Source organism: Leuciscus leuciscus (genome assembly GCF_965113295.1).
Source record: "Leuciscus leuciscus genome assembly, chromosome: 24".
NCBI classification, from domain to species: domain Eukaryota; kingdom Metazoa; phylum Chordata; class Actinopteri; order Cypriniformes; family Leuciscidae; genus Leuciscus; species Leuciscus leuciscus.
In genome coordinates this window covers 14,764,107-14,785,495 of record NC_138723.1, presented here as the reverse complement: position 1 = coordinate 14,785,495, position 21,389 = coordinate 14,764,107, and the positions used below count along the sequence as shown (strand labels likewise).

Below are 21,389 nucleotides of genomic sequence, written 5' to 3'. Positions count from 1 at the left end.
ATCCTCTTTAAAGTAGAGAAGCACCTCCCAGACTCAGCTGTTGTCATGGGTGTGGTGATGAGGATCTTGAGAAGACTGACAGTCTCTGTGAAAGTGCTCTGAAGGTTGTTCTCCATGAAAAACTGGTACAGAGGCACTGCACCACTGCAAGCCTTGAACTCATCATTCTCATAGATGAGGGACAGTTCTGTTTTGAGCTTGGCCTTGTTCAGCATGGGGTATGCCTCCACTGTTGTATCAAGCGCTGTGCAGGGAACTTCACACAGTGTTGTGGGAACAGCTCTCCATGCAGCAGTGTTGCACTGATGAGGTGCTGGGTGAAGGAGAACCGCTCCTTGGCATGGGTCAGGATGGTATCACATACCTGTAAAAGATTAATCAGCTTAAATTTGCAATAAAGCTATTTTAACGAAAGTGATTCTGACTGAACGAGTCAATATGATTACTAAAGGTTTTAACACCATTATTCCTAATTGCACTTTACACTACGTTTATTTCTCCTCACTAACTCCCTATTGTTTATTCAAGTGTTCTATTAGTATACTTCTTCTAAACTAAAAATAAAGTATACTTTCAGTCTACATTTTCTATACTTCTCAAAAATATACCTTATGTATTTCTCAGAAATATACTTAAAATGACACTTAAGTGTACTTGACATACTGAGAGAAAAGTCCAAGTATATTTGGCCTGTACTTTTACTCAATCTTTTGATCGAGATATTACAACTATAATGACTTACCCAGCAGAATGAGCCATCATTGAGGTAGAACGTCGATCTGAATATCTTGTGTCTGTCTCGTGCATGATCGTTTTTTTCATGATGCACGAAACGGGAGGGAGGGGCAAGCTAACTTGGTTTGTTTGGGATCTCCCTTCAAACACAAACAGAAGTGACGTCACCCACAATCGCTGATACAACCTTTAAGTGCGATTAAACTCTCACGAATAATCTGTGAATCTTCCGATTACTACTCTTATAGCCACCATTGTCATCCTTTTAAAGAAAAGTCAAAAGTTATGAATACTTAGCAGGCTAAACCTGAAATTTGCATACTTTGTAAGTAATGAAAAGAATAATAGCAAAATCCCTGTTGTCACTCATTGCCATACATTTTAGAACATAGGCTATTTTGGGACCTACTGCAAGAATTGTGAGCTTACAGCCTATCACGTAACGACATAAAACTCTGTGTTGTTGTTTTTTTGTGGTATGTTCTTTGTCTTAAACTGTTGTGATGTATCTGACTAAGTCTGATTGTTTGTGTTTAAGTCCGAGATGCCGTTCTCCTTCAGGAAGAACACATTATTACTATTGACAGTCAGAAAATCAAGCTGAAAGTGTACAAACCCAGTGATGTAGAGGAACAGGCAGACAGCACTGGACAAAAGGTGAGTAGACATTGCAAAATGCAGATTTAAAGCCACACTAAGTAGAAATTGTGTTTTTGTCAAACAGCGACCCCTACAGTCGCTGTGGAATACTTGCACTGTCGTAAATATATTATATTATAACGTTTTTACATGATTGCAGCTAAATCACAAGTAAATAGTCTATAGTCTAGGCCTACTGTATAATTTAATTTGTGTTGTTTTTATTGGAATGTAAACATTACAAAATGCCAGATAACATCAATTAAGTTAAATGTACGTCGCATTATTTCATAACATTGGCTGTTATGATGTCATTAGACATGATTATTGCAATTTATTAGCCTAGAAATCTAGACGCACCCTAGCGGCAGCAAAATGTATTTTGCAGCCAGGGCAGTCTAGCAACTCTCCATTGACTTTCGAGCTGCAAAAACCTAAATTGGGTCAGGCCAATCACGTCGTGTATAGAGTATGCGGGGCGGGCTTAACATGATGACGACGACAGAGTTGCGACGGTTACCTGCTACTTGAAAACAAAGAATGGCGGCTGCTGGCGAACATCTGTCGAATCGGCTTTGTCCGCGACTCTGGAGGACTTGGAGTTAAGTTTTTCTTTGAGAAAAGAGCATAGAACAGCACTTAAGTCATTCTTAAAAAAAGGAAGATGTGTTCGTAGTTTTGCCGGCCAGATATGGCAAAAGTTGAATCTATCAACTAGCTCCGCTGTTGGGAAAACACTCTGGTTGGTTGAAGCGCTGTCCTATTGCGTGCCGAGGGAATTTGAAAGACAGCCGTTTATCCCGCCCCTCGGATTGAGCTGTGTCTATGGTGAGTTGCCAGACCCAACATCTTGATGTAGGTCTGGCTTGCCAGGCTAGCAATTTATCATAATAGTTTGCAAATTGTGCTCGTTTACACTATTTACAACCTCTACGTTAGGCTTATTTATGATAATTATGTGAGATATTGAAAGCTGTTCTCATGATAATCGCAGGAATCAACGTCAACAGCGTCGTCTGATATCCCTCAGGACTACGTGATAAATACACCTCACAACACCTGAGTTCAGCTGGCAAACTAATTCGTGTTGCATAGCTATCTGATTTATCAAAACGATTCCATTTACACCTGGTCACATAAATGTATTTTTGCGAAACGGATTTAAATTCGATCTTCAATTCTCGCACTATATGCAGATTTAATAGAGTGCACGTCACCGAAAGCAACAGATATGAGCTGCATTTTATAGATCATCAGCTAAAATTTCAAAATCAAAGACCGCAATAAGCGAGAGCAGTAACAGCCCTGGTAAGATCATTTAGTTTCTTTACTTTTAATGATGAAAATTGTGTGTTAAGCGTCTGCGACTTACTTTCACTTCGATTTGCGATAGTTTGCACGATGGCTTGATGCAGTTGCTCATCTCTGGTGATGCGTGTTCCAGCGCGTCGTCATATCTGGATATAACATTTAGCCTATACAACGCTCTCACACGTTTTTTTTTTTTTTTTTTTTTTTTTTTTTGGGAGGAGTACAATTTACATATCTGGTTTCAACAACCATATGCATTTACACTTGTCCAGTTTCGTCTGGAATGCGTCTCAGATCTCCTCCTGAAGTGGTTTGAGGGATCGGATTCAAATCCGTCTCAAATGCGTTTCGGAGGGCATTTAAACCTGGACTTTTCACGATCGGATAGCTATCCGATCTGAGAAAATGCATGAAGTGGCCAGGTGTAAACAGCCCCCATGACAAAAACATACGCACGAAAGCCGAAAACAAACGCTGGTTGGCCTCTCACGTCCAAATTTGACGAAGTGGTGGGGGAAGTGACGTATGCCGTAAAGCAGTCGAATTTTGTAGTTCTTTTTGTGCTCTGGTTACTACCCGAACCCCGAAGTTACATAGTGCCAGTAGCGATACAGACCCTGTCAGGCTATGGCAGACGTGTCATTCAACCTATTGTAAGTCGATGTACCATCACAAGAATCTTGGAAATATATTATGAAGGTTGAAAAGTTACATAGTGTTGCTTTAAGACCACAATGCTTTTACAATAAAACCTTAGCTTAGTGGCTTAAAAAATCTAATCGTTTAGATTGCAGGTCAAACAAAATTAACAAAATGGTCTATCATAAAATATTAATTCAGTTATGGTTGAAAAGATGCATTTTAGAGTTTATATGAAGATGGTTGTCATTTCTCTATCTTGTTGAAAAATGCTAGAGTAGAGAGAACTAATAACTTGTTTAGTAGTGTTCATCATTTACATATTTGTAAACAGTGTTGCGAGTAATGCATCATGAGTTTCATAATCAGATTACTTTTTTACTAGTAAACTAACGCATTACATTTAAATTTACAACAAAATATGAGTTACCTTTTAAAATAAATAACGTACGTTACTTTGATTTCACATTTAATAACTGACAGCTCTCCTGTCCCCATGTTGAGAGAAATCGGGGCCGAGGTGCAGAGGCATTGTGTGCGCTGTGTGAACATGATTAGTTTTAAACTAAATGTGTTTCCCATTTATTGACTGACACCTGTCCTGTCCCCATGTTGAGAGAAATCGAAATCGGGAGTTAGGTTCAGAGGCGTTGTGTGCGCTGTGAACATGGCGGTTATTGTAGTTTTAGACTAAATGTGAGCATGAATTTACTCACCTCACTTGCACAAAAATAGATTCAGTATTCCTCAAATTGAATACAAACTCTGAATATTATGCAATCCTGCAATAATTAAAGGAACACACTGACTTTTTGGGACTTAGCTTATTCGGTGATAGCTTATTCACTGTATCCCCCAGAGTTAGATAAGTCCATATACCCTTCTCATCTCCGTAACTCTGTCTGATGCACCCACCGCTAGCCTGGCTTAGCACAAAGACTGGAGGTAAATGGCTCCAGCTAGCTTACTGCTCCCAAAAGTGACAAAATAATGGCAACATTTTCCTATTTACATGTTGTGATTTGTATTGTCACAGCGTACAAATAACAAGGTGACCACCCTATTCATGTAATAGTGTCACTAACGTTACATTAGATCTAGCTAATTGCACTGTTACTGTAGGCTAGTCATCTAAAAACATAACGGAACACTTACCGCAGCCGCAGGTGATCCACTTTGTCCTGTCTGTACTATCGATGGGATGGGCGTATCCTTCAGCACACGTTTCATGGTCCGTGTGGCAAATTCCATTTTTTCAAAATAGTCGTCCTCAGTGAAATGTTCTGAGCAAACACGATGGTACTTGATGATGGCTACAGGTGTGTTTGGATCTATATCCAGAGCAAGTAGCCATAGATTCATCAGGTCAGCGTTTTTTTTGGTTGGAATTCTATGAAACATCATGGTATTACCAGGTCTCTCCTGTTTATTGTTGCAGCTCTCTACAATACAGCGAACACCCATGATTGTAAACTATGCATTTACTATCTAGTAATTGCTGACTCTATTACTCCAACTCTGAGCGAACTCTCTGCTCCTCACCACGGGCTTCTCAGGTGCGGCGAGCAAATCACTCCGCAGAAGTAGCAGTGCTTCGCCTTCTGAGAATATAGTTCCCAGTATGTATATGGTAAGAAGATGGCTGTGTCTCATGTGACCTTGTTATTTGTACACGCTGTGACTATACAAATCACATGTAGATAAATAGATAGATAGATAGATAGATAGATTTTTATTTGTCCTCGAGAGGAAATTTGTTTCCACCGTAGATGCGTACATAATACAAACACACATAACATATTAACAACATAAACATATATACGGCACGCACGTAGATGAGTAGGGTATGTATGGACTTATCTAACTCTGGGGGATACGGTGAATGAACTAAAGTCCCAAAAAGTCGGCTTGTTCCTTTAAATTACACAGATATACTTTGTATTTAATCTCATTTTACTAACCAATATCTTTGCTGCTTCAATGATCCAATTCAATCATAATAATAAGCAAACATGACTTTAGTTAAACATTACATTTCTACTGTGTCCTATTCTTCTGCAATCCAGAATGGCAGCACAGCTGAAAGGATTGTTTGAGCTGCATCCTCTACTGTGCAGTCAGATGTGAATTTTCCTTTTCTTCAGCCTGAGGCTTATTCATTCAAAAGGGCCTTTACATTTGCAAAAATACACATTTTTGTTGATGTTTATTAAAAACAAACAAGCCCAGCCTAGATGAGAAAACTTACATAAAAAGTAACACTATTAGTTACTTTTCAGGGAGTAATGCAATATTGTTATACACTACTTTTAAAAGTTACTTTCCCAACACTGATTGTAAATGCTGTGCTTTCAGGTGGACCAGGCATGTGGATATCAGGAGCCAAGTGAGTAAATCATCTGGACTTTGGTCTCTGACTGCATGCATGCATGTGATCTTTTATTAGTTAGGTTATCTTGCTGTTGTTGCTGATGTACTTTTTAACACATTTGTTTTCAATGTCAAAGATATTTATTACTAAATTATATAAAACATTATTTTGTTAGTTAACAGTAGTTGATACTGTTAACTGACTTTACAAAAAAATCATCCTTTAATGCTTTTAATCATCCTTTTTTACATCCTGCAATGACATTTTATAAATATGTGTCACTTTTATTTTGCCTGAAGATCAAAGTGCCGTTCAAACTGATTTGGATGTGAAGAAGCCTCAAGAGTCAAGTGCTGTGGTCTTGGAGAACCTTCCAGATGAGATTAAACAAGATGTTTTGACTCTTTTGGTGGAGAACATCACAAGTCTTTCTGAAAATGACTTTACCATGGAATTAATACCGGAATTAAGAAAAGCAGTTGTGACCTTTAAAAATCCCAGTGGTAAGTTATCATATAACATATACATACTTTTTTAAAAATCATAATATAAGCATAATTCAGTTAGTCAAACTCTTTTGCACCAAAAACTTAATCTTGACTGCTTAAGCTTTATGTGATGGTCTTTTTGGCCTGGAGGAAATTAGAAAACTGAAGAAAATTGTAGATCTAAAAATGTGATTTTTATAAAATGAACAGCTTTGATATTTTGCTGGTATATATAGTTGTATGCTATTATGACTTGACAGGGGTGTGGGAAGAATGTTTAGGTTGGTGTTTTTTTTTTTTTTTTTTGGGCACAACATTTAAATAATAAATATTATCGAGTCTATAAAACATGCAAAACTCCACGAAGCACAACAAGCGTATCGGTGAGAACAGTCGTTTAAACAGCTACATATTTGACTGCACATCACTTTTTTGAATTTTGACATTATTGATACTGCTTGCAATCGTAATGCAACGGACCGGTATATGGGACATAAAAATTAAAAATAAAATGTGCAGTGTTTTAGTTATTTTTAACATTTCTTAAGTGAGCCATGGTTTAAATGAAGGCATTTGAACTTTTTTGAACCAGAAGTGCCTTGAATCTTTTTTTCTATAAATACAAGTTTGAAACCCAACCAAAGAGCAGCTTCTGGGTCTTTCCAGCAAGCAGCGCTCCAAGATGTTTTCCTTGATGTATTAATAACTTCTTTTTTTTTTTAAATAGCCCACTTAAAAAGTTTTTATCACAAATAAATTATCAAATGCTAAAAACGAATAAATGAAAATGAACAAAAATTTGCATTGAATTTACAATCCTGTGAAAACGGGGTGCAGCAGCACCTGTACATCCCGCACCCCTGAACAAATGCCTCCGACACATTCTGTAAACTATAATTTCTGACAGATGCAGTAAAGTTCCTTGAGGACAGCAGAACGCATAATAAGTTCAAGAAGAATGATCTGAGGGCCCGTGCACTGGAGAGAAGCACATGTGTGCGGGTGGAGAATCTTCCAGCTGAGGCCAACAACAACAAGATGCTGCTGGAGCTGTATTTTGAGAAATGGGGTGGTCCAGTAGAGGAAGTAATCACAATTCCATCAGAACACACAGCCATTATTACCTTTCAGGAGGAAGAAGGTATAAATACATGTGCAATTGCTGGTAGTCTTTGCTGTTATAATTCTAGAATTGGTTAAAATTTGTTACCTCATTTTAACAATATCATTACATTTATTCATTGTACCTGCAACTTTCATTCTTTATAGCCATAGAGAGAGTTTTGAAGCAAGAGAATAACATCTGTGAAGTTCCAGTCAAGATATATCCCTACTTTAAATCACTGGATACAGTCTTGTATGGTGGCAACAGACCACAATTGAAGCTGCCTGAACCCATTACAGTCAGTGTACATCCTGCCATCAGGAAGTTCCTCCTCAAGAAAGGGGAGATTTCCTCTATTAAAGACCAGATGAGCTCACATTTCTGCAAAATGAAAATGGACAAACCTGAAGCTTTGCTCAGTCCTGATCCAGCATTACTAAAACAGAAAGGAGTTACCAGAAGACGCATTGATGGCTGGAGTAAGAATGCCTGTGATGCCTTCAAGAAAATAATCTCAAACTACACAACATCTGAGTGGCCGGTGTCACACCCCTTGTGGTCTAAAGTGGAGAGTGATGTAAAGGAATTGGTGAAAGATAAGGTTTTCACAGATATGGATGCCTCTAAAGGTGTCCTTACACTGGCGGGAATGACCCATGAGATAACTGGACTGAAGCCCATCATGGAGAAAATTATAGAGAGAGCAACAAATCAAATAGAGAGAGAGTCAAGTGCTGTGGTCCTGGAGAACCTTCCAGATGAGATTAAACAAGATGTTTTGACTCTTTTGGTGGAGAACATTACAAGTCTTTCTGAAAATGACTTTACCATAGAATTAATACCAGAATTAAGAAAAGCAGTTGTGACCTTTAAAAATCCCAGTGGTAAGTTATCATATAACATATACATATTTTTTTTATCATAATGTAATCATAATTCACTTAGTCAAACTCTTTTGCACCAAAAGCTTAACCTTGACTGCATAATGTTGAGCTTTACATGATGGTCTTTTTGGCCTGGAGGAAATTAGAAAACTGAAGAAAATTGTAGATCTAAAAATGAGATTTTTATAAAATGAACACCTTTGATATTTTGCTGGTATAGTTGTATGCTATAATGAATTGACAGGGGCGTGGGAAGAAGGTTTATTTTGGGGTTGCTGTTTTTTTGTTTTTTTTCACAACATTTAAATAAGAAATATTATCGAGTCTATAAACATGCAAAACTCCACGAAGCACAACAAGCGTATCGGTGAGAGCAATCGTTTAAACAGCATACACATATTTTAATACACATCACTTTTTTGACATTATTGATACGGCTTGCAATCGTAATGCAACAGACCGGTATATGGGACATAAAAATAAAAATAAAATAAAATGTGCAGTGTTTTAGTTATTTTTAACATTTCTTATGTGAGCCATGGTTTAAATGAAGGCTTTTTAACTTTTTTGAACCAGAAGTGCCTTGAATCTTTTTTCTATAAATACAAGTTTGAAACCCAACCAAAGAGCAGCTTCTGGGTCCTTCCAGCAAGCAGCGCTCCAAGATGTTTTCCTTGATGTGTAAATAACACTTTAAAAAAAATAAAAATAGCCCACTTAAAAAGTGTTTATCACAAATAAATTATCAAAGGCTAAAACCGAATAAATGTAAATTAACAAAAATTTGCATTGAATTTACAATCCTGTAAAAACGGGGTGCAGCAGCACCCGTACTTCCCGCGCCTCTGATCAAATGCATTCTGTAAACTATAATTTCTGACAGATGCAGTAAAGTTCCTTGAGGACAGTAGAACGCATAAAAAGTTCAAGAAGAATGATCTGAGGGCCTGTGCACTGGAGAGAAGCACATGTGTGCGGGTGGAGAACCTTCCAGCTGAGGCCAACAACAACAAGATGCTGCTGGAGCTGTATTTCGAGAAATGGGGTGGTCCAGTAGAGGAAGTTATCACAATTCCATCAGAGCAAGCAGCCATTATTACCTTTCAGGAGGAAGAAGGTATGAATACATGTGCAATTGCTGGTAGTCTTTGCTGTTATAATTCTAGAATTGGTTACATTTATTTTCCTCATTTTAACAATATCGTTACATTTATTCATTGTACCTGCAACTTTCATTCTTTATAGCCATAGAGAGAGTTTTAAAGCAAGAGAATAACATCTGTGAAGTTCCAGTCAAGATATATCCCTACTTTAAATCACTGGATACAGTCTTGTATGGTGGCAACAGACCACATTTGAAGCTGCCTGAACCCATTACAGTCAGTGTACATCCTGCCATCAGGGAGTTCCTCCTCAAGAAAGGGGAGATTTCCTCTATTAAAGACCAGATGAGCTCACACTTCTGCCAAGTAAACATGGACAAACCTGAAGCTTTGCTCAGTCCTGATCCAGCATTACTAAAACAGAAAGGAGTTACCAGAAGACACATTGATGGCTGGAGTAAGAATGCCTGTGATGCCTTCAAGAAAATAATCTCAAACTACACAACATCTGAGTGGCCGGTGTCACATCCCTTGTGGTCTAAAGTGGAGAGTGATGTAAAGGAATTGGTGAAAGATAAGGTCTTCACAGATATGGATGCCTCTAAAGGTGTCCTGACACTGGTGGGAATGACCCATGATATAAATGGATTGAAGCCCATCATGGATAAAATTATAGAGAGAGCAACAAATCAAATGGTGGAGAGAGAGAAGAACAGTGTGACAGACCATATGGAGATTTCTCCTGCCATGTACTCTCTGTTTTTACAAGATGGCCTGAAAAGTGCTGTTCCTCCACACCTGCATATTGACTACGACAAAAAAATAAACAGCTTAGTTTTAGCAGGTCTTCATACAGATATCATCATGTTCAAGAATTGGGTCCTTGAGAAGAAAATAAACATGAAACAGAAGCCCTTAAAGATTGACCATTCAGTCCTGGAGTTCCTGAGATCAGTGAACTGTGATGAAATGTCCACAGATCTCTTTATATCTTATGGAATAACTGCTGTCTACACAATCAAAAATGAAGATGTTGTTGTGATTGGGAGCACAGCAAAATCACTTATTGAGGCAGAGAAGAGGGTGAATATGGTTCTTACATCCAAAGACCTTATTATAGAAGATAAGGGTGTCCTTCAAATGCCAGAGTGGCAGGATCTAAAAAAAAAATGGCAAGAAATGTTCAATACTTCCAAAAAGACATCTGTGATTATAAACTTGTCTAAACAGAGAGACAAAATAATAGTGACTGGATTCAGAGAACCAGTGATGAAGGTCAGTGAGAACTTTAGACGTTTCATTGTAGAACACACTAGAATTGAAGAAGCTGTTCGTGTCAAATCACATGCAGCAGTTGAATTCATAAAAGACAGAAAATCACAAGACTGGCAGCGTTTTATGAAGTCTAAGGACGTGAAAGTAAATTTTGATTCAAAGAGACCCTGGATCAGACTGTCTGGAGAGCGTATATTTGTCCAGCCAGTTATGACTTTCTTTAAACGGTTGGCAGATTCTCTTTACACAGACACACACATCATTAAAAAGGCAGGAGCAAAGAAGTACTTCAAGGAACAGGGTAAAATGAGGCTCTCAATGCTGTTGAAGGAAAAAAGCTTTGTGGTGGTGCTCCAGGAAGATAACATGCTGGAAGAGGATGTTGGCAAAGTCTCCTCTCCCCCTCTTGGGGTGCACACTATGCAGCTGGGTCGAGTGACTCTGGAGGTTTCATCCGGAGATATAACTAAAGAAAAAACTGATGCAATTGTCAACTCCTCAAATCAGACATTTTCTCTGAAAGCAGGTTAATCCAACTTCATTTCAGTTTCATTTAGAATTCATTTAACAAATAAAGAGAATTACAATGTACAGTAACTGCCAATTTCTCTTTGTAATCCAGGAGTATCAAAGGCCATTTTAGACGCCGCTGGATTACAAGTGGAAAATGCATGTTCACAGATTGGTTTGTAGTCGTTCAAATTTGATATTTTATCTTTTAGATTTATATGTCAACAGTGATCTAATGGACTTTATATACTATTGGTAAACCCATTTATTTCCAATAGTGAGATCATCAAACACGCAGCAAACAGAGATTGTGACCTCAGCCGGGCTCCTGCCATGTGGAAACATCATCCATATTATTGGTCGCAATAGTCCATCTGACATTAAGGATGTCGTTTTGTCTGTTCTGAAGTTGTGCGAATCACGCCAAATTACTTCAATTGCCTTCCCAGCTCTTGGCACTGGTAAGACTCTTTGTCTGGTCTTATGTTTATACAGTAGTTGCAGTACATTGCTGATTATTTTCTTCTTTTTTTTTGGTAAATTTGTCTGTAACCCTTTAGGTCAGGGAGGTGCAAAACCAGCTGATGTTGCAGATGCAATGGTTGATGCAGTTGTTGACTTTGTGAAGAAAAAGAAACCGGTGCATGTAAAGTTTGTGAAGTTTCTTATATTCCAGACGAACATGTTGGGAGACTTCCACCAAAGCATGGTCAGAATATCTGGTGAAAAAGTAGAGGAGGATAACGATCTGTTTACCAAAATTAAAGGTTAGTAAACAATAAAAATAATGCTTTTTCTATTAATCTGAATTTGTTTTTAAATTAAAAATAATTGATCTCTATTTTTTCTATCAAACCTGCAGACTTTTTTTGGAGGGGGGAAAGTTCAGAATCTCCCACAAATGAAGAGTTTGTGATGGTGGGTGAGGAAATTGAGCCAGCTGTGTTCCAGCTGTGTGGAGAGATACCAGAGGACCTGAAGGAAGCCAGAGACATGATCAACAGCTTGATAGTACGGGAGCATTTGACCGTCCCAATCCGTGATCCAGCCATTGCTCATTTCACAAGGGAGGATGTAGAAATACTGAATGGCATGCAGAGGGAGTTCACAGTCAGTGTCCAACTTGAGAAGAAAGGCCAAGACTCTGTCGTCACATTGGAGGGACTGACAAGAGACGTTCAATGTGTAGAGAGTCGTATTCGGGACATGATCCGCAAGGTGGAAAGGAATGAAAACCGAAGACGTGAGGCATTTATGATCAGCAGTGTAGTCAAGTGGCAATATCAGGAGAATGGACGCAGCATCATAAACTTTGATATGCTGACTAATTATGACCTGGAAAAGGCCTTTCAGAACCGGCAACCTTCAGTGAGAATCAAGATTAATAATGATGATTATGATGCCGATTTAATTCGCAAAGAAGCCAGAAGAGGCAGAATGAGGATTGAACTAAATAGAGTAGATCTGCAAGGTGTGAATATTTTATCATTTAGACAATGATCCAAAGGCCATCATGTACAAAGATTAGTTATTCACGTTTTTGTTCTTGCCCATAGATGCAGCTCGAAGTTCTTTGCCTTCACACTGGGAGGACATGAAAGGAAATTCGGTTGTTCTTGTAAAACTCACAGCAGGCTCGACTGAATATGACGAAGTGGAGAAAGAGTTCAGAAGAACCCGACTACGTTCTAACATCATTAAAGTAAGACTAGACTAAGGAGAAGGAGGAATGTGTATTTATTAGTTTTGAAAGGTTTTGGTTAGCACTATAGTGTAATAGTAATGTTTTATTAAGCTGAATGTTTATTCTTGTCTTTAGATCGAAAGAGTTCAGAACAGCACACTTTGGAGAAACTACATGATCAAAAAGGAAGAACTGGAAGACAAAAACAACCACAAAAACAATGAACAGCGTCTCTTCCACGGCACTGGCCCTGATAAAACAGATCAGATCAACCACCACGGCTTCAATCGCAGCTACGCTGGGGCACATGGTATTAGTCTGTTACAAAGTTCAGTTCAGGGAAGCAGAACCGGCAAACATTAAACATAAACTTTAATACTAAAATAAATAACAAAATGAAAACAGTGGCAGTTGGCAAGAATATACAGCTCATAAAAAACAATCAAATAACAACTTAAAATGTCCCAGGCCTGGTCCTCTTTCACCCTTCACTGTCCTCACTCCGCTCCCATGGCTTTTGGCCCCGCCCTGCTCTCGACACTGTTAAATCCAGCATAAACTTTATTTGCACTTGTATCAATTTGTCTTTTAAACCAACATTCTATTTCTCTTGTTCTGTTTTTAGGAGCCATGTATGGGAATGGTTCATATTTTGCTGTGGACCCGAGTTACTCAGCCCAAGGCTATTCTAAACCTGATGTCAACGGACATAAACGCATGTACCTCGCCAGGGTGCTTGTCGGTGATTTCACTCAAGGAAAACCAGGCCTTCCTGTTCCCCCTATGAAGAGCTCCAATAGTGCTGATCTTTATAACAGTGTGACAGACAACATAAGCAACCCAACCATGTTTGTGATCTTCAATGATGTACAGGCTTACCCAGAATACCTAATCACCTTCCAGTGATTTGTTGTTTTTGTTGCTATTTTTATTAGGTTGAACTGAGTGGTGTACAACCTGTAAAATATTTACTAGCAGGAATTACAGAAATTATTGCAATAATCTTTGCTGTGGCAAATGAGAATGAGGGGGGAAAAAATTAGAGGACAGTAATGTAATCCTTACATTAGGCTAGGCTTGGCTTTGTCCAAACCTAAGCACATTCAAATATTTCTGATTTTGGTTTAATCTTGTGGTTCTCTTTCAATCTTCGGGTTAATCAGCAACATATTTGTTTTTAGCCTGTTAATTTAACATCATAAATAAAAACCAATAAGGAAAATTATTTGTGATGAGCATTTCTGTTTTACAGTGGATGAAAAAGCATATTGATTCAAATTATATTTTGTAAATGTAACAAAAGTGTTGACTGAAATACTATTAAATAAAACATTATTTGAAACATTTCAAATAAGTCTAATTTTACAGTACGCCACTGTATACATCTCTGTATAAATGTTACAGTTAATTGCTAAAGTCGACTCATCCCGGGGCCGGATCTAGCCATGGGCAGGGGTGGGATGAGCCCCCCCTAAACACCTGTCTTGGCCACTCAGTCACAACAGGCAAAGAAAGCATTCATTTTATTTTTAATTTTTTGATTAAATTTTTTTGCTTTGTCAAAGCTGAATGTTGAGAAGTTTAAGGAATTTTGCCGCAGTGGCTGAAAGTCACTAATGAAATGGCCTCGGTGTTGCAGAAAAGCAGAGGCTGTCAGTCACGAGCGATAACAAGCATAAATATTTCCATGCAGTGCACACATTTTATTCATGTGGAAGTATCTATTTTCTGTAGATGTGCAAGACTTCCGATTCCCTCTAATGTTGTTGCCAACTATGTCAATATAATAATTAAATATTAGTGCATTTAGTGCATTTGGAATGTCTAGGTAGCATATTATAGCATATATACCATCTAGGTAGCATATATACCATTTGTATATTGTTGAATCTGGTTTTATAATTCAATAGTTATTGCATTACATTCTTAATGTATTATGCATTCATGCAGTTATTTTCTCGAAGTGTGAAATGAGCCCTGGTATCCACTGCATGTTTCGTTGAATAGCTATGAGTCTATTTCTGTTAGAAGGGCATTCATTGTTCAGACAAAAGGCAAATCCCCCTGATTGCTGCGTCTACAGCAGAGCAGCTGTGCGCATGCCCGACGGAAATCCCGGTTCAAGGCTGGGTAGAGAATGGGGTTCAGTGCAGAGTTGAGGTATCCCAACCAAAGAACGATAGAGTGAGTCAATTTGTTCGGATGGGTATCTGCCCACATTCCCATGTATGTGAAGTAGGTCAAATAGGGGAACCAGCAGATGACAAAAGCACCAAGCACTGCTGCTGTTGAGTTAAGTGGTTCTAACTTAACAAATAAACACAGAGAGAGATTTCCAACGAGTGATCTCAAAGCATGACTTTATTACAGTGTCTGGTTTACACGCTCCCCTACCTAACCACCCGGGGGCAACGTCACATCATGTGTCCTATAAACCCCCTTAACACTACAGCTGCCAGGGTTACTGTGGCTTTGTGTTCCTGCCCTATGGTTCCTGCGCAGTGGCAACTGCATTGGCAGCCTGAGCAAAGGATGGAGTGGTTGCCCGACGTATACGACGCACCTAAAAGTGAGACATGAAGAGAGAGTGAGACAGGGAACAGATAAATTGTGTTTTTTGTTTTGTTTTCTGGGGGGATGCAATGAGCTATTTGGTATAGTTATGAGGTGGGTCAATGACAAATAAGAATAATATATATATATATATATATATATATATATATATATATATATATATATATATATATATATATATATATATATATATTTAGTCTTTCTAGTCATATTTGTATCGTAGTTAAAACATTTAATACCAACATGTTAAAACTAGATTAAAAAGTTAGTCGAGACAAACTTTAAGTTGGCTTGAGAAAGTTTGGACCAGAAAGTTTGAAGAAGTTTAAAGTAGTTTGAAGTTTAAAGTAGTTTAAAGTTTAAATTAGTTTGAAGTTTAAATTAGTTTAAAGTTTAAATTAGTTTAAAGTAGTTTGAAGTTTAAAGTAGTTTAAAGGGATACTTCAGGATTTAGCATTAAGCTTTGTATAGAAAACCTGTAGTAATTTCGAAATACCGTGCTTTCCACCCTCATATCCCTCTGAGATGAGAGATTTATGTATTTTTTGGCCAGAGGCTAAAGACTACAGACAGTAGGAGGGGCTGTCCCGCATGTTTTCAGCCCGCCCATAGAGGGTGGGATCTCACTCACAGAATGTACACAGTGGCTGCGTTCGAAACCGCATACTTCCCTACTATTTAGTATGGGAAGAAGAGTAGGCGAGCGAAAAAGTATGTACGAATCAAAAAGAGTAGGCGAGAATTACCTGGGTGACGTACTAATTAACGCGAGATTCGGACTTAAGTGCGTTCGAATATGCCTACTTTCCTACTATATAGTAGGCGAAAACAGTACGTGAAGGAAGCAGTACGTTCGAAACATCAGTATTCATAAAAGAGTAGGCGAGAAGCTCCCGGATGGCTTACTGCTTCCACACAGAATTTGAGTGCTGATCCGTGGATACTCTTCTATCCCAGGAGGCCACGCGAGAGGATACGTCATTATCAAACATCGCAGAGATCAGCGACGCGGGTGCTTTCAAATGTGAGTAATCACGGTTCCTTGTGTTAAAATTGCATGTGTTGAACTACTGTAGAGTAAACTGTTGAATTGTTGAAGGTGTAAAGACGTTACACAGTGTAGTATAGTTGTGATTTTGCTGTAAAAACACGTTTTATTATGTATAACGTTAGCTAACAGGGGAGCTCCAGTAAGGACACGTAAGTTACGTCTCTAAAGTGGATTTACATAAACCATATACATCTTAAAGACGCTTATTTTAAACGTCTATTTACATCTGACAAGAAAATCTTGAAATATCACAACATGAAATAGACATCTGACATGATCTGAGTGATGAATGTGTGCTATTATGTAGAACAAATCTATAAAGTAACTAAACATAAGTTATCTATTTTATTTGTCCATTAGTAGTTGATAAATTGAGGAACATTTATGTTGGATAAAAAGTTAAAACAACCTCAACATGTAAATGTAGTGTTGAGCTCATAAATCACAGAGGTAATGTGAATCTTGTCTGGATGTTACAGGAACAGATGAACAGATGTGTGTTTATCCAGTGGAGGAGAGGCTCATGAAGCTGAATGCAGCCATCAAAGGCTTTGAGTGAGTATACTACAGAAATGAATAACAACAACTATTTAAATATTAAGTTTATTTTAATTATTGTAATTTCAAACAGAGCTACATCACTTTTCTGATTCTTGATTTCTGTGCATTTGCCGCACAGCTTTTGTGGTGGAGCAGGACCTGCGAGGGAAGATGATGGCGGCATTTGTGAAAAAAAGCGCTTTTGTCTTCTAAATAATCCTGAAATCAAATGACATTGTGCGGTTAAAATGACTGCTTTTGTGTTATGTTTGTGCATTTTTGTAGGATCTGCAATGTCAGCAGACTGGTGTAAGCACTGAGGATGAGGAGGCCAGAGCAGAATCCTGGAGATGGTGCCATGGATGAGTCCCTCCATCACTCCACCTTCCCTTATTGCCTCAGATTGTGAAGCACAACACAACACGCAACAACCTGAGGCACGAAGGCACGGCTCACCTCTGGCGGTCAGCTGATTCATCAGAATAAAGCCTCAGAATGGGAGCCGCTGTGTTGAGATGGCAGAAGGATGTGGGGTTCAGCGCCTGTGGCCTACATACATGATTGTAATTTGAATAAAGCTTTGTTTCATGTGTTGATTTGTATATACATTTGTTTATTGTGTGATGGTGACTTTCATTCATTCTTTTACTAATTTATTAATATTTCTCATTGTTGTCAGTAAATAAAATATAATTATTTAATTAATGTTTTAATTGTTTGAATGAAAATGTAGATATGTTCATTATATACACATCTAGAGTGTATTTAATCATGCATAGCTATGTACATTACATTTTGTTTGTTTTATTGAATTATATCATTTTCAGTAAAAAGTAATATAATTAAGTATTGGTCAGCATTTATCGTTGATATTGTTGTATGTTTTGGGGTGGGATAGCAATGCAATTCATTCTGGTGTAATATTTTCCAAAGGTGAATCTTCGCACAGCTGCCCTTTGTGCAGACATTACAAACGCTGAGGAAAACCATTCTAGGTAGGGCTGTCGAGTTACTGATGTTATGAGGTATACAGGGCCGGCGCGTCCATATAGGCGAACTAGGCAATTGCCTAGAGCGGCACTTTTGTAAGGGCGGCAAAATGTGTGCCAATCGGGAATGAACAATTCACAAAATAGGCTATATGATTTGCTGAGCTGCCGCTGCGCCGCCCTGCGCCGCCCCGCGCCGCCCCGCCCCCTGCTCTCACGAGTCATGACTCATGACTGAGTGATGGGAAGTTCGGATAATTTTACTGACTCTCTTGTTCGATCTCGTTCATAAAAATGAACGAATCTTTATTTTAGTCATTTCGTTAATTTAAGTGGCTTTAAATGTTACACAGCCAAAATCCCCGATCACATCCAGCTACGCATAGTATACCGGTATGTATATATTTGCTTCCTCTTAGCCTAAAGTGTTCCTGCAACGGGAGTGTTCTCTGGCTAGAGCGCAGAACAGCGGAGTTTGTATGGACAGAAGTGCATGCCTGAGCTTGTGTTTTGGGTTAAGCTGCGTTGCTTTGACATTGTGGAAAATATAACAATAGAAACAAAATATAGGCAATTAGCATTTTTACCCATTATTATCAATCTAAATTAATCTCGATTTTAATTTAACTTAATTTCGTTTTTCTTTATGTAAATTTCGTTTTACTTTATTTAAATTTCGTTTTTTCTTTATTTAAATTTAAAATTTTGTTTTTTCTTTATTTAAATGTTTTTTTTCTTTATTTAAATTTCGTTTTTTCTTTATTTAAATTTTACATTTAGTTTTTTTCTTTATTGAAATTTTGTTTTTCTTTATTGAAATTTTGTTTTTCTTTATTTAAATCTACCCTTTACTGTGTCAGTAATTTGTTAGTCAGAAAAATATAGACTACCTTAAAGTATTGCTTAATTTAACAGACATGTGTGTGTGCGTTTTATATTGCTGCAGCGTGGATAGGGGCGTCACCACTTTTGAATAAGAAACAATATCAAGACTATAAAACTCCTCAAAAAACGCGCACACTCTCAAACCTGACTGCACATCACATTTTTGACTTTATTGATTCTGCTTTTATTCCGGAGTCCCTTTTATTTTATTGCTCCGGAGTCGCATATCAGTCACAAAATGCGCCACGAGGAAGAAAAAAACATATATAGCCTAAGTCGCACTGGACTAAGTCGCTTTTTTTTTTTGAAATGTATTTCTCTAAAGCGGCACTAAAAGAATGTTTTAAAACTTTCACAGAGACCTCAAACTGAAAGCACAAAGCCTGTCTTTAAATTTAATTTCGTTTTGTATTAATTGTATCTTAATTTTAATCGATGTTTCATCAACCAATTGTCTGGATTCAATAAATAAGAAGAATATATAAGCTATTAGAAAATAGATAATCAGGACACGGAGGCGCTGGCGAACCTGGAGCTCGTCTCATAAATGAACCGAAACTCACCGTGGGCCTATAAGGTAGCCTATTGCCTCACAGACCTGAGACATAGATAGCTTGAAATGTCTACTTTTAAGCAGAACAATTCAAAACGAAAGAAAACAGACTGCACTGCTTATGTAATTCGTATGAAATGTGCATTTCTCTCTGGCGCTGCGAAGATCGCGAGTCGTCAACTTCATCTGTCTAGCCGACAATGACATAAAAAATAACTGTTTTATTAGTAAACAATTAAAATGTCTCCTGCTATATTTTACATATTTGCCTGTTCCTTACAAAACACTGACAGTGGGGTTTTTGACGGTTTTCTGTTTTTTGTTTTTGAGCAGCTGCGGACAAATTCTTTCGACACACACACACACACACACACACACACACACACACACACACACACACACACACAATATTACGTAACACTCTGCGCTTATGTTTTAAAAAGATAATTTAACATATAAATAAAAAAAAATTAAATAGCCCACTTAAAGTGTTTATTACAAATAAATGACTAAATGCTAAAAATTAATACATTTTAATGAACAAACATATGCGTTGCATTTACAATTCTGTGAAAACAGGGGGTGCTGCAGCACCCCCAGCATCCCCACTTCCCGCGGCCCTGTTCGGACCAGCCCTAGGGGCGGCACAAATGTTTTTTGCCTAGAGCGGCAGAAGTGCACGCGCCGGCCCTGGAGGTATATATATATATATATATATATATATATAATGGGTTTGCATACATAATATGAGATTTTTTACACAGGAAAAAAGAACCTACAAGGTTGAATATCTTAATATATATTTTCTTAAATAATTCAGCCTACGAGACCGTGCGTCTCAGTAATCACGCCACCGGCCTCGCGCCGTTCTCCCGCGGCCGTCAGCCTCGTCCTGCTCGCCACAGTAAACATAATAAATGGCGACTGTAGAACGCAAAAGCCGAATCCTGGACATTTTGTGCGATCTTGAAATCCCTGGCAAACTCGTCACGGAGACTCACTGGTAGCCTAGCCTTCTTGTTTTCAACTGCGCTCTCTTACTGGTAGGCGTGGCCTCCTAGGACGGGCGAAGCAAGTGCATTCTGGGAGTTGTTGTCTTTCATCCACATAAGCCAAAAATACATTTTCTGGCTTTTCTCAGTCTAGAAAGCTCCAAATTCAAAAATAATTTCACATTTCTTCTACATAAATGACCTATTTTAAATACACATTAATCTGTCCAGAGGTGAAGTATCCCTTTAAAGTTTGAAGTAGTTTAAAGTTAAAAAGTTGCTAGGGTGTTTCTACTGGGTTGCTAAAATGTCCTGGGTGGTTGCTAGGGTATTCTGGGTGGTTGCTAGGCAGTTGCTAAGGTGTTCTTGGTGGTTGCTAGGCGGTTGTTAGGATGTTGCTAGGTGGTTGCAATGGTATTATGGGTGGTTGCTAGGGTGTTGCTAGGCGGTTGCTAGGATGTTCTGGGTGTTTGCTAGGTGGTTACTAGGGTGTTTCTAGGTGGTTGCTATGGTGTTCTGGGTGGTTGCTATTGTGTTACTAAGCGGTTGCTAGGCAGTTGCTATGGTATTTTGGGTGGTTGCTAGGGTTTTCTAGGTGGTTACTATGGTCTTGCTAGGCGGTTGCTAGGGTATTTTGGGTGGTCGCTAGTGCGTTTATAGAGGGTTGCTAGAGTGTTCAGGGCGGTTGCTATGTTGTTACTAGGTGGTTGGTAGTTGTCACAGATGTTACTATGGAGTTTTTATAGAGTTCTTAGCATGATATTGGCATGATTTAGCACTTAACTAAATTGATATTAGCATGTAGCTATTCACTGCTAGCATGTGTAGCATGTTGGAAGTGCTGTTTGCTAGCATGAGTCAAAAGAGCCAAACCTCATCTCTATACGATGTTCTGATACAGAGATATAGGTCTTGCAAAACGGTTGCTAGGGTACTCAAGTTTGGTTGCTGTGGAGTTGCTTGGGAGCTGGAAGCTTTAAACTTAAGAAGTTTAAAGTGGTTTGAAGTTTATGTTCACACACACACACACACACACACACACACACACACTGGCTCACACA

At 38.4% G+C, this 21,389-nt stretch overlaps 2 protein-coding genes and 1 long non-coding RNA gene across 5 annotated transcripts in view; 2 read left to right on the top strand and 1 right to left on the bottom strand.

Annotated features, from left to right (window-relative positions):
• The window catches only part of LOC309488897 (uncharacterized protein), a 41,327-nt gene extending 27,555 nt beyond the window's left edge, over window positions 1–13,772 (top strand). The window contains exons 22-35 of the mRNA XM_082157315.1: window positions 1,274–1,392; window positions 5,680–5,710; window positions 5,995–6,198; window positions 7,091–7,324; window positions 7,453–8,172; window positions 9,056–9,289; window positions 9,418–11,076; window positions 11,173–11,235; window positions 11,339–11,521; window positions 11,621–11,827; window positions 11,923–12,531; window positions 12,617–12,762; window positions 12,880–13,054; window positions 13,370–13,772. Of these exons, the coding sequence (XP_082013441.1) occupies window positions 1,274–1,392; window positions 5,680–5,710; window positions 5,995–6,198; window positions 7,091–7,324; window positions 7,453–8,172; window positions 9,056–9,289; window positions 9,418–11,076; window positions 11,173–11,235; window positions 11,339–11,521; window positions 11,621–11,827; window positions 11,923–12,531; window positions 12,617–12,762; window positions 12,880–13,054; window positions 13,370–13,650 (4,865 nt within the window). The 3' untranslated portion in view covers window positions 13,651–13,772. The remainder of the gene's footprint in view (window positions 1–1,273; window positions 1,393–5,679; window positions 5,711–5,994; window positions 6,199–7,090; window positions 7,325–7,452; window positions 8,173–9,055; window positions 9,290–9,417; window positions 11,077–11,172; window positions 11,236–11,338; window positions 11,522–11,620; window positions 11,828–11,922; window positions 12,532–12,616; window positions 12,763–12,879; window positions 13,055–13,369) is intronic.
• Window positions 13,773–13,782: 10 nt separating this feature from the next.
• hrh2b (histamine receptor H2b) overlaps window positions 13,783–21,389 on the bottom strand; it is a 29,019-nt gene continuing 21,412 nt past the window's right edge. The window contains exon 4 of the mRNA XM_082158361.1: window positions 13,783–14,155. The gene's annotated coding sequence lies outside the window, so the exon portion shown is untranslated. The remainder of the gene's footprint in view (window positions 14,156–21,389) is intronic.
• On the top strand, window positions 15,942–17,610 carry LOC309489548. Of its 3 annotated transcripts, none has more exons than XR_014202445.1 (3): window positions 15,942–16,342; window positions 16,849–16,924; window positions 17,195–17,610. It is a non-coding gene; the product is annotated as an uncharacterized lncRNA (long non-coding RNA). The 3 variants fall into 3 exon arrangements; XR_014202446.1 differs by having other exon boundaries at window positions 17,049–17,610; XR_014202447.1 differs by having other exon boundaries at window positions 17,001–17,610.